Here is a 16343-nt window from a genome sequence, read left to right as displayed (position 1 = left end):
TGTGGCTTGGACCCCATGTTACTGTGACTGTGGCTGTGGTATAGAGCAGTGACTACAGCTCTGTTTCAACCCCTAGCCTGAGAACTTCCATATGCCTTGGTGTGGCCCTAAAAAGATAAAAATTAAAAAAAAAAAAGATATGGAAGACAATAGTAATGCTTGTATTAACATAGTTACACTAGGCCCACAACTATACAAAGCCCTTGCAGATATCGTTTTATGTAATTCTCATGACAATAGACTTTACTCTTCAGAGTGGTTTTGGGTTTATAGAAAAATAGGAAAGTGCAGACATTCCCCATGTATCTTCTTCCCTTCTTGACAGTATCTTTTGCAAAGCAGAAAAGTTAACTTTATTGAAGGTCAGCTTATCTATTCTTTCTTTTATGCATCATGTCTTTGATGTTATATTTCAAAAGTCATCACCAAACCCCAATAGTTTTTGCTATCAATAATTTATAGATGAGAAAACTTAGAAACTTATATCAGTAGCAACCTGCCAAAGAATATGCTTGCCCAAGGAGGTGATACAGTCAGAACTTGAACTCAGATCTATCTGACCACAAAGCCCCTACACTTTTTTTTTTTTCCTTTTAACACCACACCTAGAGCATAAGGAAGTTCCCAGGCTAGGGTGGAAATGGAGCTGCAGCTGCCAGCCACAGCCACAGCAAGGCTAGATCCTAGCCACATCTGAGACCTGCTCCACAAGATCTTCAATCTACTGAGTGAGGCGAGGGATCAAACCTGCATTCTCAAGGACACTAAGTCAGGTTCTTAATGCAGAGAGCCACAAGAACTCCCTCAAAGTCCCTACTCTTAATTACAAGGCTACCCTATCTCCACAGACAACAGGTTCTAATTGATTTGTCTATAATTTTAATATATTTTGAGTCAAACAAATCCACCTTTTTTAAATAATTTCTCATTGCATTCAAGACATCCTGCTAAGCATTGAAAACATACAAACATGAGTAAGAGACAGCTTTGTCCCAAAAGAGCTTTGTTTTAGGTTAAAGAGTTCTCTATTGAAAGAATATACACTTAGGTAAGTACAAAATCTATCAACTATTCATGTTTTCAGATAACACAATTTAATCAGATTAAGTTATTCTCATTCAGCAGTTCCAAAACTTTATAGTGCATTTGAATCATCCAGAAGGCTAGTTAAACACAAATTGCAAGGATTTCCTCCCTCCCTCAGCTCTGTAAGCCTGGGGTGTTGCCTGACCATTTGTGTCTCTCAGAATGCCCTTTGAGAACTTCTGACCTGTTAGCTGATTAAACTGATTTTCCTGGGTTGTTGAATGACTGGCAGCTTTTGCCCTTCCTGAAGGAAGGAAGTGAATAGAAATGTCACTGTTCTGAGTGAGGAGAGGAGGAGTCATGGATTAACAAGCAGCACAAGTTTGGGTAGGAACTAATGAGTCTGGGAGCTTGGAGTAATGGAAAGTGAGGTGAGACTGCTGGGAGGCTGTGTGAAGACACAGCAAAAGTATAATAGAATTTAGAAATGTGCATGGGTGGCTTTCAAAGTCAAGCTTACCCACAGGGCGATTTAACCCAGAGCCCCGTCTATAGTGATTTGGGTCAAGGAGGACCATAGAAATCAATGTCCGTCATTTCGCTACTGTATTTTTCATTTTTCTTTGGTGAGTCACATTGATTAGAGAGCTGCATAAGGTCCTGAATCTCTGAAGTCCCCATTCGATGGCGCTCAGGCTCCTGAAATGACAAGCTATCACAATGCCACTTCCAGAGTCACCTTTGTTAGGTTGGCTGAAGGAGGATCACAGGAGGCCAAAGTGGTATAGCAAGAAATTTACTGAGGCATCTGAGAGAGATGGATTGAACTCAAGATAGCATCAGCCCCGATTGTGAGGAGAATGGAGTCTTATAAAGAGTCCCTGGTGGGAATCTGCGGCAAGGGTCTATGATGAGAACTTGTGGCAAGGACAATGAAAGGAAGGTTATACAATTCAGGAAAGGGGTGGAGGGGGTGTCAAATCCCATGACTGAGTGATTGTGGCAGGGATAATTATAGGGGAAGGGAAAAATTACACAATGTGAGAAGATGGTTGGGGTCGGAGTCTTATGATCAGGTAAATGCAACAACAGTAACTGACATACAGGGGGCAGTTCATCTGTACAGGTGGTTAATTTTTGCAGGCTGTTGTTTCCCCTAGGCCATTGTTTCTTGCTGTCCAACTCCAGGGGCCACATTCCAGGGGAGGGGGCTTCTTCCATTCTCCTGGGAGCCTATCAGTCCTCAGAGGCACAGGTTCAGGTGGTCACCTGGCTGGGGGAGTCATTGTACTCCGTTACATAGATGGGAGGATTTTTCCTCACCTTCCAGCTGTTTTCTGGCATCCTGTGATGTAGTTCCTAGGCCTCTGTCCTCCTGTCTCAGCAACAGTGAGGTCATCTCTGGACTTGGAAGAATGCTGAGCTTCCTAATTACAGGATTTCAAGGCAGTCAGGAAGGAAAGGACCTCCATCTCCCTCTGATGTGGTCAAACTTTATTTGTATTGATGGTTCAGACTCCAGTTATCTTGGATCTCATCAGAAGCTCAAGTCTAAAAGTTAGGACTCTGAAGCTGCCAGGATGATTTTAAATTCAAATAAGCTTCTTAGACAAAAATTGGACATGTTGGTATAGGCATCAGGATAAATGAAGACTGACAGTTTAATTTCTCTAAATACTATAAGCAAAATGATGTCAGCTCCATTGACTGGTAGTGTTGCCTGGGTTGAGTGTAATGGACTATGTTGGGAAAATATAATATTAAAACATATCTTAATAAGATTTATAGAGAGAAACTTGGAGAGATACTTCTGGCTAGGTATTCAGGGTTTCTTGTTCTTTTGGTCCTGGTCCTTGTCTTTAGAATAAGCTGAAATGGTCTGAGTTATCTACCACTGCCTGACCCCCTAAAATGACCCTTTCTGTTTATCAAAGTGGCCCTTGTGCCTTCTGTACATCACCACTAATATAGTCTTCAAAAAGTGACAGGTACATATAAAGAATGATTGCCTCAAAAGTGGCAGGTCCATATGAAGGGCTCATGCCTTCTCCATTTAGAAGCATCTCAATTTACAGTCTATCAAACACTTGGGTGAAAGAGATCTGACAATCTTGAAATAGGCAAAAGATACATGCCATGTCTAAGTTTTATCTTTAAGACAAAGATTGCAAGCTTAGAATTAGTGTGCGTGTGTGTGTGTGTGTGTGTGTGTGTGTGTTTGTCCTTTCTAGGGCCACACTCCCGGCATGTGAAGGTTCCCAGGCTAGAGGTCTAATTGGAGCTGTAGCCGCTGGCCTATGCCAGAGCCATAGCAACGCAGGATCCAAGCCGTGTCTGAAACCTACACCACAGCTCATGGCAACGTCAAATCCTTAACCCACTGAGCTAGGCCAAGGATCAAACCCACAACCTTGTGGTTCCTAGTTGGATTCGTTAACCACTGCTCCACAATGGGAACTCCTGGAATTAGTTTTATAGGCCAAATTTTCCCAAAGCAGAGAGCAACACCAACTCTGCAAACAGAACATTGGAATCTATGTGGTGAGGGGAGATGGCAGAGTTAGAAAAGGCAGTCATTTTAAGCTTGTATTCAAGTAAGTTTGAGGATAATTAGAAGAATTCCCTGTTGTGAATGAAGTCATCTGGGGGGTGGGAGGCGAAGTCATCTGGGGGGTGGGAGGAAAAGTCATCTATAAAATAATAAAAAATTCTTTTTTGTTTACTTTTAGCACATATACCCTAAATACATATACAACTGCCATTCAACCCAGGTGTACTGCACACTGTAGTGCAAATAACAAGTATAATAGGGATTCAGCTAAAGGCTTTCCTTATATTAGCACTAATATTTGCATGGCAGGTAATCTATCATAATGAATAAGTAACATTGGTGAGGAGGAATGAAATGATTTCCAGGAAAGGGGAAACACATGTTAATAACATTAACTAGGTCATCAGTGTTGTTGACTACCTGGTCCCAGAATGGAGCTGCTTGTGCCCAAGGTGTCATGTCAGCAAAGTGAAACGTAGATAACTCTCATGTCCCCGCAAATACCCCACACTGAGCCTCCTACATATAAGGTAACTGTTCAGTGATGCAGTAGGCCCCTTCTTTCAGTGTCTCTCTCTCCTGCCTACCCCTTCCCTCCCTCCCTCCCTCTCTACCTCTTATTTTCTTCCTTACTATCTATCAGTCTCTAGGTTTGGACCCTTAGTCCCTTCACAGAACAAAACATTGTCCCTAATCTCTTCAAATGAAGAAGTTAAAAGAGTTAGAAGACATAAACTTCCAAAGGAATGAATTGTGTTGCAGGTTATACAAGTTAAATTGGATATTAACCCTTCTCATATAAGGAAAATACTTGTAGTTTTGCCATCTAGAATGGTAGAGGTGTGAAACAATGAAAATAGACTGTATGCATAGATATTGGGATAACGGTGGTGTTTGGAGGGGCTGTTTTCTGCCTGAGCTAGAGTGAGAGAAATTGTAGAGAGTTGATTCAACCTTTTATTCTGTAGCTGTATGCCATTTATAATTCACTGTCTCTTCCAAGCATGTTGTGACTGAAACTCCACATATGATTTCTCTGGCCACATCTGAACTTGAGGCTGGTTGAATCAGGGACTTTGGGGAAGAGAAGGGATACCTTTCCAAGGCTGACATCTCAGAAAATTTGAAGTCTCTACAGATATCGTGTGTGTGTGTGTGTGTGTGTGTGTGTGTGTGTGTGTGTGTGTGTGTGTGTGTGTGTGTGTGTCTTTTTAGGGCTGAACCCATGGCATATGGAGGTTCCCAGGCTAGTGGTCTAATCTGAGCTGAAGCCACTGGCCACAGACACAGCCACTCAGGATCTGAGCATCATCTGCAACATGCACCACAGCTCACAGCAAAGCTGGATCCTTAACCCACTGAGCAAAGCCAGGGATTGAACCTGCGTCCTCATGGGTACTAGTCAGATTCATTTCCACTGAGCCACAATGGGAACTCCCAGATATCTTTTTTAAAAGATGACATTTTGCTTTTGTTTCTGGCTTGGACACAAAAGGAAAGAATAATAGAAAGGAAGAAAAGGAGTTGCAAAATGCAGGAAACATTTTTGATCCTGTGATAGCCTGGCTGTCTTTGAAGTCTGAGTATGGATTCTAGTTATCCCCTTTGTCATCTGAATCCACATATTTATCCCCAACAAACAGATGACACTAATCTGAGAAGTTCAGGGAGTTCATTCTTTTTGAACAGGTGAACTAGTTCCTAATGAAAACCTTTTCTCATTGGCATTGAGGTTATGGTAGCCATGTTTGACTCTGACTCCCCATTACCTGTTATGCTATTTAACGTGTAGTAGTTTCCCAGGAAATGTTTACTGAGTTAGTAAACGAAGGTACTGACTACTTACTTAATGGTTTGTTAGTATCCTATTGCTGGTAACAAATTATGTAAACTTGGTGATTTAGACAACATCCATTTATTATCTTACAGCTTCTTTGGATTAGAAGTCCAGGTACATGTCAACTGGGTACTCTGCTCAGGGAATCATCAGGCTGAAGTCAAGATGGTGGCCAGGGTATCAGTTCTCAGGATCCTTTTCCAAGTTCACAGATGGTTTGCAAAGTGCAGTGCCTTGCAGCTCTATTACTAAGATCCCATTTTCTTGCTAGCTGTCATTCAGAGGTAGCTCTCAGCTCCTGGAAGTTGACCTCAATTTCTTACCTCATGGCTCCATAGGTAACCCACAATGAGGCCATTTGCTTTCTTCCAGTCAGCAGGATTGCATCCCTCTGACTTCTTAATTCCTCTCTAGTCTCTGCTAGGAGGAGATAATAAAATATAACATGACAAATATAACTTATACAGTATAATATAATAAACATAATAAGGGTGTGACTATCCTATCTCCCTTTGCTATATATAACATAATGGAATCAAGGGAGTAACTATCCATCACATTTATAGTTTCTGCCTCAGAAGGGTTGGGAAACTTTGGGTCATCTGAGAATTCTGCCAGCCACAGGTGGGAGATAACCATCTTCTTTCGTGATGAGGAATATGTATTTGATTTATGTATGAATTTCATGTGATTCGTTTAAGACATGGCCAGGCTTGAGTCAGCCATCATGGCTAATCTATTTCTTATGTTTTCCAAAGGCTCTTTTTGTCATTAGCATGTCAATAGTTAGTAAAAATACTGGCTAGCGATTTTACTAATTTAATAAAAATGATCATCTCACCCTACGGCATGTAAGATGCAGGCCAAATTTACCCAAATTTGCACAGGTGGTTTGGTTTCTCAGTTCTGTTCTCTGTCAGAGAGAACATACCTTCAGGCTGTCTCTTTTAAATTATTATTGTTATTATTACTTACTGAATTTTGGTAATCCCATGATAGAGAAAGAAACTGTTTATATCATATACACAAAGACAAACACATACACACAGAGCTTTGCCCTCCATGGTCTTCCTGTGCGGCTCCCAAACTTTATCACTATTTACTGGACATTAACTGGTCACTGGAACCAAGAAATGACAACAAGGTCAATTTGGAAATAGAACATAATAAACATATTTTAGGGAAAGGTCCCTGTGTGGTCAGGCATGCCCAAGCCACCACGAGAAACACACACGGAGAGACTTTTCTGTAGAGACAAGTGTAAAATACCTCATTTTCTGGGGAGAGCAATGCAAGCCTTCATTAGTAGTAAGATGTAATTTGCCATTCTCAGACCTTTTTTCAGCATAGAGTTTTATTAAAACTAGTTCATTATTGCTCTATTACTGAAAGTAAGAGCTGCTGGAAAAGTAGAAAGTATTCTGGAAAGAGAGTCTATATAGCCTCATAACACTTGGCCCAGGGATTCTGTGACTTCCTATAGGTGCTGAGGCCAGGTCATGTTCTTCCCCCAGTCTGTTCACCCTGATGTGGGAATCATGTGGACACCTTTAAGACCATCCCTTCATGTCTGTCCAGAGAAGCAATATAGTCCAACATTCCCAAGGTAGGCACAATGAGGATAATCAAAACCTTCTGAGAGATGACAGCACATAAAGTAAAACGTACCTCTCTCTTCTTGAATAGAAGCTACAGAGGGACAAATGCAATGCGAGAGATATTATTGTTTGTTGACTGAAATAATTCAAAGTCATAGGTAGACAAGAGTGGAGGTAAACTCAGGAGTATCAAAATTCTGGAAGTCTAATGTATGGATTTCCAAATTGAGGTATGTCCTTTATAAAAGTATCCAGAGCGATATAAAATATAAATGCATTTGTTAAGCTATTATAGATACTCTGAACTTATAAGTCATCAATTTTCAAAAGGAACTCATGCCTGGAAAAAAATGGAAGTTTACTACCAAAATCTAATATTTAAAATTATATATTTTGTACATGCAACATAATTTATTATCAGTTTACACTATGGATATTTAGTAATTATATTTTGTCATTTGAAGATATTTGCGTGAATTATTTGGGTGAATTTGAACAGATAGTCCAATAATAGATGTTACCTGAAAACAAAAATTAAGAGCCCTTTGACATAAACTTATAACTTGGTTAATGTGGAGATTTTTCACCATAATAATGTTTGTAAACTGTACTGATATAAAAAACACTGTTGTTTGCTTTTTGAACTCCTCTTATTTAAAATGAATAGATTTTCAAGAATCTCCATTTGGTATCTCTTTTTTTTTATTTTTGTGAATATCTGTGCCTGTGATATTTAGGAAAAGAAAATAATAGCATCCAGTTAAGGATGAGAATAGGGTGAGAAGGAGGAAACAGATATGCTTGGTAACCTTTAGAGCACTTAAGACTTCAAAGATATTCAAATATTAATATTTTTTGAGTCCACAGCACAATGTAGGAATGTAAGGAAGTCATTTAAACTATAAGACAATGAGCTTTAGAGAAAGTAACTTGCCAAAGGTTATATTACATATTACAAGTAAATGGACAGAAGCAGGAATTCATATTTTATTCAGACATTACTGCCCTTAGATAAATCTATGGAACTGCATCCCATCGATATTAAAAATCACTCAGACCAGACATTCATCACTCAGTTCTATGGAATATGTAATATGTTCCATATAACACAACTAATGTGTGGCAGGCTTAGGATTTCAAAAAAGGACTTAAGACTGAAAGGCAGAAAATCTTCATTCATTACACTGAATTGCCATTGCAAAATTACTACATATCATTACAAAAGATTTTAAAAATTAAACTCACAGCTGGTTTCGCCTTGAAAATCTGGCATTCGTCCATGCCTTGACTTGCTATTAGCTCAGCTTTGGCTCATTAAACATCCTGAATTTGAAGCAAATTGCTTAAGATGCAACATGTGTGAAACCAGTATATTGATTAAGCATGACTCATGACATAAAACACAGCTTTTTCTCTCATTGTTCCTTTAAAATGTTTACAAGCTGATCTTTCTCTGGCCCTGAGTAAAAATTCCCCAGGTCCCAGACTTTTGTGTTCCTATTTTGCTAAGAGGAAATCCTGCTTTAAGTCACAAATCAATCTCACTTCAGAAATTAGAATGTCCAAACCAAGTTTAGTCAGAAGTTTGAACTTAATTTAGCATTGAAATCCCTCCCTTCCCCCATGCGTAGACTTTGAGTCAAAACCCACAGTGAGAAAGGGACTTCTCTGCTATTCTGTCACTGCAATGGCCACTCTTCCACTTAAGCAGATATACTCTGTTGGAATGGAATGGCCTCAAATCTATGGCAACTGCCTTCAATTAATCCCATTCATCTTTGGATAAGCATTTTGAATTTAGATGGAAAGAACCGATGCCTTCTTTGCTGACATGACTTGTCAGTATTCCTTAGAGAGACATTTGGAAAGACGCTCATTTATCTTGCTGCTCTTATGCAAGCTGATGATCCCAAAGAAATTATAGCGAACAATTTGGGCTTTCCAATTAATTTTATCCATTTATGCCTTTTAGATATGTTTTGTGAATTCGGTACATCTTTTGTTTGTTTATTTGTTTTTTAGCCATGTCCACAGGTAGCATGTGGGAGCTCCCAGGTCAGGACTCAAATGTGCACAGCAGCAATCGGAACTACAAAGGTGACAACACCATATCCTTAACCCGCTGAGCCACCAGGGAGCTCCTGTTGATACCAGAAGGATGTTACCGGAATCTAGATTTTTCTTCACACAGCTGAAGAATGAACTCTGCGAACACACAGTAGCAAGCAAGCAAAGTCCTTATTACAGGAAATCAAATAGCTCCCAGGGCTGCTGGGAGGGGGAAAAGAGTCCCAGCTCTCTATTATCCTATAGGGGTTTTTAATCCCTTAAAGGTAGGGGGGGACCAACGTGGGGTCTAGAAAGATGTAATACGTTCCATATAACACAACTTAACTACTTTTAAGTCTGTTAAATCTAACATTTGATTGTTCTCATAGGCAGTTTCCATAATCTGTTCTCCCATTGGCCTTGCCCAGTTACTTCTATCAGTCCTTGTCCAACAGGGGTTTTAGGGGTGGAAATGCCCCTTAAGTTTTATGATTTCTTTGTCTTTCTCTCCCCTTAGACTGAGTCACCCTTCCTCTCATTCCATTTCTATCAGTTGAGGAGCAGATTAGAGATTAAGGTCCATGTGGGGGAAGGCACATTTCCTATAGTAAATAAGGCCCATGGGGAAGGTACACTTCCTATAATAAAACAAAGCCTGTGGGGAATTACTCCCTGGAGCCCTTAAACCACAACTGCTAATCAATAGCCATATCAAAGAATACATGGAAGCCCACACTCCTACACTGACTACCTTAGTTGGTATTCTGCCTCACTGTCATGTTCTTTTTAACCTGGACTGGTATGAGAGAGAATTGAAGGGGTTGGTTGAGCATGATCCACTTCAAGACTAAGGCATGAAATGACAATACTGCAATTAAAATATATTGAGAGATTTCAAGACTATTTTGATCTAGCAATTTTAAGACTTTGCAAGAAAAAGAATATTTTGGAAAATCTAATAAGGTTGAGTTTCCCAGATCTGTAGTTTTTCAATAAATTTAGAGAGTTTTCTGCCATAATTTCTTTGAATATTTCATCTGCTCCTTTCTCTGATTCCTTCTCTTTCTTTTACATATATGTCCAGAGTTAAATAGTGTCCCACATTTTTCTGAGGCTCTGTTTATTTTTCTTCATTCTTTTTCTCTCTGTTCTTTGCATTGCATAATCTCCATAGATCTATCTAAAGTTCTTCAGTGCTTTCTTTTGTCAGTTCAAATTTACCATTGTGCCCTCTAGTGAATTATTATTTTAATTCTATATAGTTTTAAACTCTGGAAGTTCCATTTATTTTTTTTATAATTTTTATCTCATTTTATAATATTGACCATTTGATATGATAGTGTAATCATGCCATTTTTATTTTAATACAGTTTTCTTTAATTCTTTGAGCATATTTATAACAACTACTTTTAAATCTGTTAAATATGACATTTGATTGTTCTCATAGGCAGTTTCCATAATCTGTTTTTTTAAGTCGGTATATATGACTCACACCTTTCTGTTTCTTTGCTTATCTCTTTTTCTCTTTTTTTTTTTTTTTTTGAACTGGGCATTTCAGATAACATATTGCAGCAGTTGTTAACTAAAGTTTAGCACTTGCAATCAGCCTCTATCTACTGCAGAGCTGCAGAGGCCAACCTACACCACCCCTTGAGCAAAGCTCAGGGTGGAGACCAGGAGTGAGGTGCTCTGTGCTATGGGAAAACTGGAAGAACAGGTCTTCAGATAGATATTTTTAGGAGAAAATTTTATGAGCCTAATTCTTGCATCTCCTCATACATATCTAGAAAAACACTAAAATCCATTAATGATGGCTGATGTCTGGGACTAGTAGCGACCTTCATAAGACCAGCAACAAACTTCTGTAAAAAGTGTTCATGGCTGCATACACCTCACCCTTCACCTTAAGGACATATCTTGATATTTCCTCTTTCCTCTTTGGGGCAGTATTTCAGATAGCTGAATATCCAGATAACTGGGCTGCAGTTAGTGCACAAAACAAAAGGTGTCATCTGTGAGAACAGCCACTCCCAAGGGTGAGGCAATGAGCCCTGAAGGAACTCAGGAAAGACTGGCCCATAGCTGAGGTGCATATCAAAGGACTGATTCCAGTAAGCCCAGAACTTTGTCTTTCCATAGAACTTGCTTGGTTTTCTGTAAATCTTCTGTAATTCTGGTTATCTGCAAATTTTTTGTTCCTATTACCTGTTGCAAAAACTCATATAACTTAGATCCCCTCCTCACTTTCTTGGAGAGGTTTCTCAGGGCTACCTGAGATGCTATCTCCCAGGCTTAAATCCTAATTTCACCCCAAGTAAAACTTAACTCTCAACAAATCAGGTTTATTTTTTTTTCAGTTGACACAATTGTATACATTCCCCATCTCCTTCCAGGGCTCATTTCCTTGCTTGTTTATTTGCTTAGTGATGAATTATTACTAAGTTGTTAATGATTATTATTAATTATTTTAGAATTATTTTAGCGATGTCTATCATCCCAGCCCAACCCCATAAAAACACACACTGACATGAACACATCCAGTTTGAAGCCTCTGATTTTGTTCCTGAGGGGATACAGACTTGGATATGTCCACTGTCAACCTAGGATGACAGTGATTCTGTATGGTAGAGCTCTCTAAGGCTATCTTCTTTCCTGATCACACACAGCTGTTAGTTCCCTTAATTCTGGCCAATTGCTCCATTGTTTTCAACAATGCCTTGGGTCATAAATTCCTTTACAGATTAATCCAATCGATTTAGGGATTTACGATTTCTTTGACAGGATCATTCCAGAGGTCATGGTTTGGTATTTGTGTGACCCAAGATAGCTCTTCCCCGTTGGCACTGTCCTTATTTATCTCTACTGAAATAAGAACTACTACAAACTTCCTTGCAGCCTTTATCACCAATAAATCTCGTGGTCTTTTCCCAATAGCCTTTCATCATAATTTGTACTGCTTTTCAGAATGCCCTTGAACTTCTCCAAACTTCACTGCAATTAAAGTTAGTTCCTTGGAGCTTGGAGATAGGATTGGAGCTCGCTGTTCTATGGCTTGCCTTTCCCTGTGGGCAAAATATCTGAACCACTTGTCTAGTTCTAGGGAAGAAGGATAATGGCTTTTTTTATAAGTGAAACTCCACTAGATTTGTTGGATGCTCAGTTGATTATGGGGAATAGCCCCAGATCCCATCAGATTGAAACCAAAACACCTCTGATTTGAGCCCAGTCTAAACCCAGATTGGGACTTGAACTCATGTTTTTTAAATTACAGCTGGTGTTTGGACTTACTGAAGCTCAGGTTCTTTTGTCTTGCCACAGAAGGAATTCATTGAGACACAGTGATAGGCAAAAAATAGATTTATTAAGATAGGATGCTTGTGAGAGATGTAAGCAGGCAGGCAAAGAGGCTCTGCTCTGAGCATTACATGGGCTATATTTTTACAATCCAAGGAAAGCAGGGAGGGGAAAAGACTGCTTTCTTAATTCTTCAGGTAGACACCAGGTTTACATCATTAGCTTTGCCTTCATACTGGGTAAAAGAGTATTTGACCCTATGAGGTCAAACTAAGCCCATCATGGTGCTTATTCAAATCAGCAGAAGAGTGGTAACATATGTTAAAATAAGTTGAATCATCTCAGGTTTTCGCATAATGAGGTTCTCCTACTTTGGAATGTCATCTTTCCCTTAAATTCCTATCTTTGGTCCTAAGACCATTATCTTGTTTAACATGAAGGCAGGCCCCATTTTATCTCCTACTTAATGACCGGAGACACATCTTGTGCTTTTATTTATGGTTTTATAGTTAGGCAAGGCTGCTTTGTTCCATGACTTTCTGATGGCTTTCTTGAGTGATTATTAACTTACAGTAGTCTCCTAAAGTTTCCTAGGTCTCCCTCTTTCTCTATGGCTTCCTACTGGGACTTTTGAACTACATCTTCCTCTATCCCCATCAAGATCACCACCTTTACTGAGGAATTCACACCCTAAGAGCCTATTCTTTGTAGTGTCTTCACAGTTTTTCTGTAAATCCACAACTATCCTGAAAATTGTTTGTTTGTTTTGTTTGAAGATCTAAATGCCCAGTCTCAGTGAATTTCCATAAATGAACCTCTGGGAGCACCTCTTTAAGTGAATGATCTAGGGAAGTGTATTAGGGAGATTGGGAAAAGTAACATTTATATGGAACAAAACAAAAAACAATCCAAAGCATCTATATCTTTACCAATTTTTTCTGGGAATTGTTTCAGTTTGGATATTCATCCTTTTACAGTAGGAAGATGACAAATAACTAAGACTAGAAATATTAAGAACCCTATTTCAAAATCAACATTGGTTCTTACCCTTCAAAGTTATTTATTCTCTCTTTCCATTTTCTTTTGCCTTATTCAGTTCCATTATTTTTTATTTTTATTTATTTATTTTTGTATAAAGACCTGCTTGTATTTTTACTTTTTAATCTGGTTTTCCACCTGTGGAATAATTTGCAAACACTTATCATGGCTAGAGAGGAAGTTAGGAAGGTTTATACAAAAGACATTAAACAAATGCTTCTGCAATATTAAGAAACTATTGTGAGACTAGAGAGAAACAGCCCTTCTAGATTTTAACAAATAGCATTTGCGGTTCGGGGAGGAGAAGGACCACAGGTTCCTTTCTCCTTCCCAAGGACAGACCTCAACTGCTGGGCATGTTGTTTTATTAGCAGGATACGGTTTGGACGTCCAAGTATAAGCCCTTACTTGTAGGCATTAAAGAATATTCCAGGCTTCTTTAAAGAGTGAAATACACTACCATTTAGGATGCTCTCTTGTTCATGTAAACAGTGAAATATAATGGCCAAGAAGGCTGCTTTGCTTGCTGTAACTCTTGCTTTAGATTATTCTAAGAATAACTCAGAAGATTCTTCTAACAATGCATTGAACAAAAGAGCTTGTGTAAGAGAACCTTCCATTAAACAAGTTAGAAAATGTTTAATTATTACTGAGTAAGATTTACTTTGTTTCCTTCTTAGGGGTCCCATCACAGATCCAGATATATTTCTCAATAAAGTTGCCATTGAAGAAACAAAATATGTATTTAGAAGAGGAACTTTTACATTTTGTTATTACAGCTATTATCTTTCCAGAATCCATTTTTGAATATTGAGTACCTACATGTGCATACAGGAGGATTCCCAGTTTTGTTAAGACTGCAAAGGAATCTGAGGACATTTCAACCTTCTAGAAATAAACTGTCTACATGAAAAGGTTTAGATTTTAAGAAATCCTTTGCAATTTTCAAAGTCATTTTTCCTTCCTAAAGACTCATTTGAACTTTGCAACGGTAGCAGCAGTAGACCTGGCTTGGTAGATATTGTAGTCATAAGATTGAAGAATTCTAGGCTCAGAAAGGTTTTTAAAGGTCATTTAACCCAAAACTTTTATTATGTTTTTAATCATACCATTTTTTTTTTCAATTTGAAATAGTACCAGACTAAAAAATGTTGCAAAAATGTTAGCTTCCACAAATATAAACATCTTGTATAACCACAGTGCAGTTTAAAATCTGGGAAATAAACAATATGATAATGTCAACTGATTTATAGAGCTTATTTAATTTTTGACAGTTGATCCACTAATGTCCTGTTCCTGGTCTAGGATCCAATCTAGGATCACACCTTTTTTTTTTTTTTTTTTTTTTCATCTCTTAAATCTTCTTTTAATTGGGGGCAGTTCCTAAGTTTCTTTGTCCTTCACAATGCTGATATTTTTAAATTGTACTGGTTCCTTATTTTGTAGAATGTTCCTCATTTGCAGCCCACTGATTGTCAAGCTTAAGCAACCAAGCATGGTGATTCCCGAGATCTCACAGAAATTAGTGGCAGAGCACCTTGTACACAAACAAAAGACCGCTAACTGTATGGAGAGTTCACCCCAAGATTTCAGAAAGCATGTCTCCTTTCACAAGGGTGAGGGCTGATAAAAATAAATTGGTGAATATATGTGTTTGTGTGTGTGTGTGTGTATATACACATATAAACACACATATATAATTTCTTAATAAGATTGCCTATGGAATCTTGGGTTTTGTGCTAAACCCTGGGGCTGCAATAGTGTGCAAAAAACAAAATGTTTTCAAGCCCACATTTTGAGCTCCATTTTGAGTCCCTCAGGACTTCATAGTGTTTTGGAGGACATAGAAGCATATACCTACATAAACACATAAAGGAATTAAGAATATAGCTAGTAGCAAAGTGCTTTTTCAATGAGATTATGCAGTGACTGGTTTTAGACAGAATGAGTATTACAGAAGGTGAGGGAAAAGAAGTGAAGCATAAAGACTGATGGAGAAACTCATAAATACATATACAATCACCATCACTGGAGAGATAGATGGAGGCACAGATAAGTAGATACGTAGATACCTAGGGTGAATAACTAATATGTATATTCACATCTATAGCTATATCTAAGATAGGATAGATCAACCTATTGATTTAACACACACACACACACACACACACAAAACCCCACCCCACCTCTAGTACCCTTCCAGCAATTGGCCTCGGCCAAGACCCATTGCCTGTGTTCTGGGTTAGATCAAGATGCCAATTCAGTGAGACAAAGCGGGGAAGGCTGGAATCCCTCAATCCCTCTCTTCCCAAAGACACTGGTGAGAGTCCTGCCATAGAGGAAATCTGAGTCCCTTGCAGAGAGAACAACAGAAGGAAGCCAGAAGCCCCCAGTGCAAAAGAGGCAGATTCCGCAGCGCTTGCAGCGAAGCACTCTCCAAACAGGTGTTTCTGTGGCTTCTGGCTCCGCCGGTGGGCTCAGCCTGGGCCCCGCCCCGGTCTCTGAGACGTCCGCGTGGCGGCGTCTTGCTCCACGCAGGCGCAGGCGGCCGCCACCTGAACGCGACGCCTCCGGCCGGCCCCGCCTGCCCCCGCCGCGGCCCAACTTGACCGGAGTTGAGGTCCTGAGCGCCTGCCCCCGAGCAGCCGGCCCGCGGAGAGCTCTGCGCCGCCACCCCAGGTCCGGAACCCCTCCCCGCTCCTCTCCGCTCCCGCGACCGGAAAAGTTGGCGCGGGCGGCCGCCCCCCAGCCGTGCAGAGCGCTCTTCTCCCCGGCGCGGGGCCCTCGGTCCCCCGGCCCCCGGAGCCTGCGGTGGTGGCTCCTGCCGGGTCCTGCAGTACCAGAGTTGCGACCCCAGGGTCCCCTTACCAGCGGCTGCCAGGACGCACTCCGGCTCCTCCCTCCCCTTCCCAGAGCGCCCCCGGCACTGGGGCGGTGCGAGGTGAGCGGG

The 16343-nt window shown here is 39.9% G+C and overlaps 1 protein-coding gene across 1 annotated transcript in view; it reads left to right on the top strand.

Moving 5' to 3' along the window:
* LOC102162193 (predicted GPI-anchored protein 58) overlaps positions 1-16343 on the top strand; it is a 45568-nt gene that overhangs the window by 7511 nt on the left and 21714 nt on the right. Inside the window, exon 2 of the mRNA XM_021073711.1 lies at positions 15732-16334. Within this exon, the coding sequence (XP_020929370.1) occupies positions 15732-16334 (603 nt within the window). The remainder of the gene's footprint in view (positions 1-15731; positions 16335-16343) is intronic.

The sequence above is a fragment of the Sus scrofa genome, chromosome 14 (assembly GCF_000003025.6).
Source record: "Sus scrofa isolate TJ Tabasco breed Duroc chromosome 14, Sscrofa11.1, whole genome shotgun sequence".
Classification (NCBI taxonomy): domain Eukaryota; kingdom Metazoa; phylum Chordata; class Mammalia; order Artiodactyla; family Suidae; genus Sus; species Sus scrofa.
Note: the sequence above shows the minus strand (reverse complement) of the source record. Positions and strands in the feature narration are given on the sequence as shown.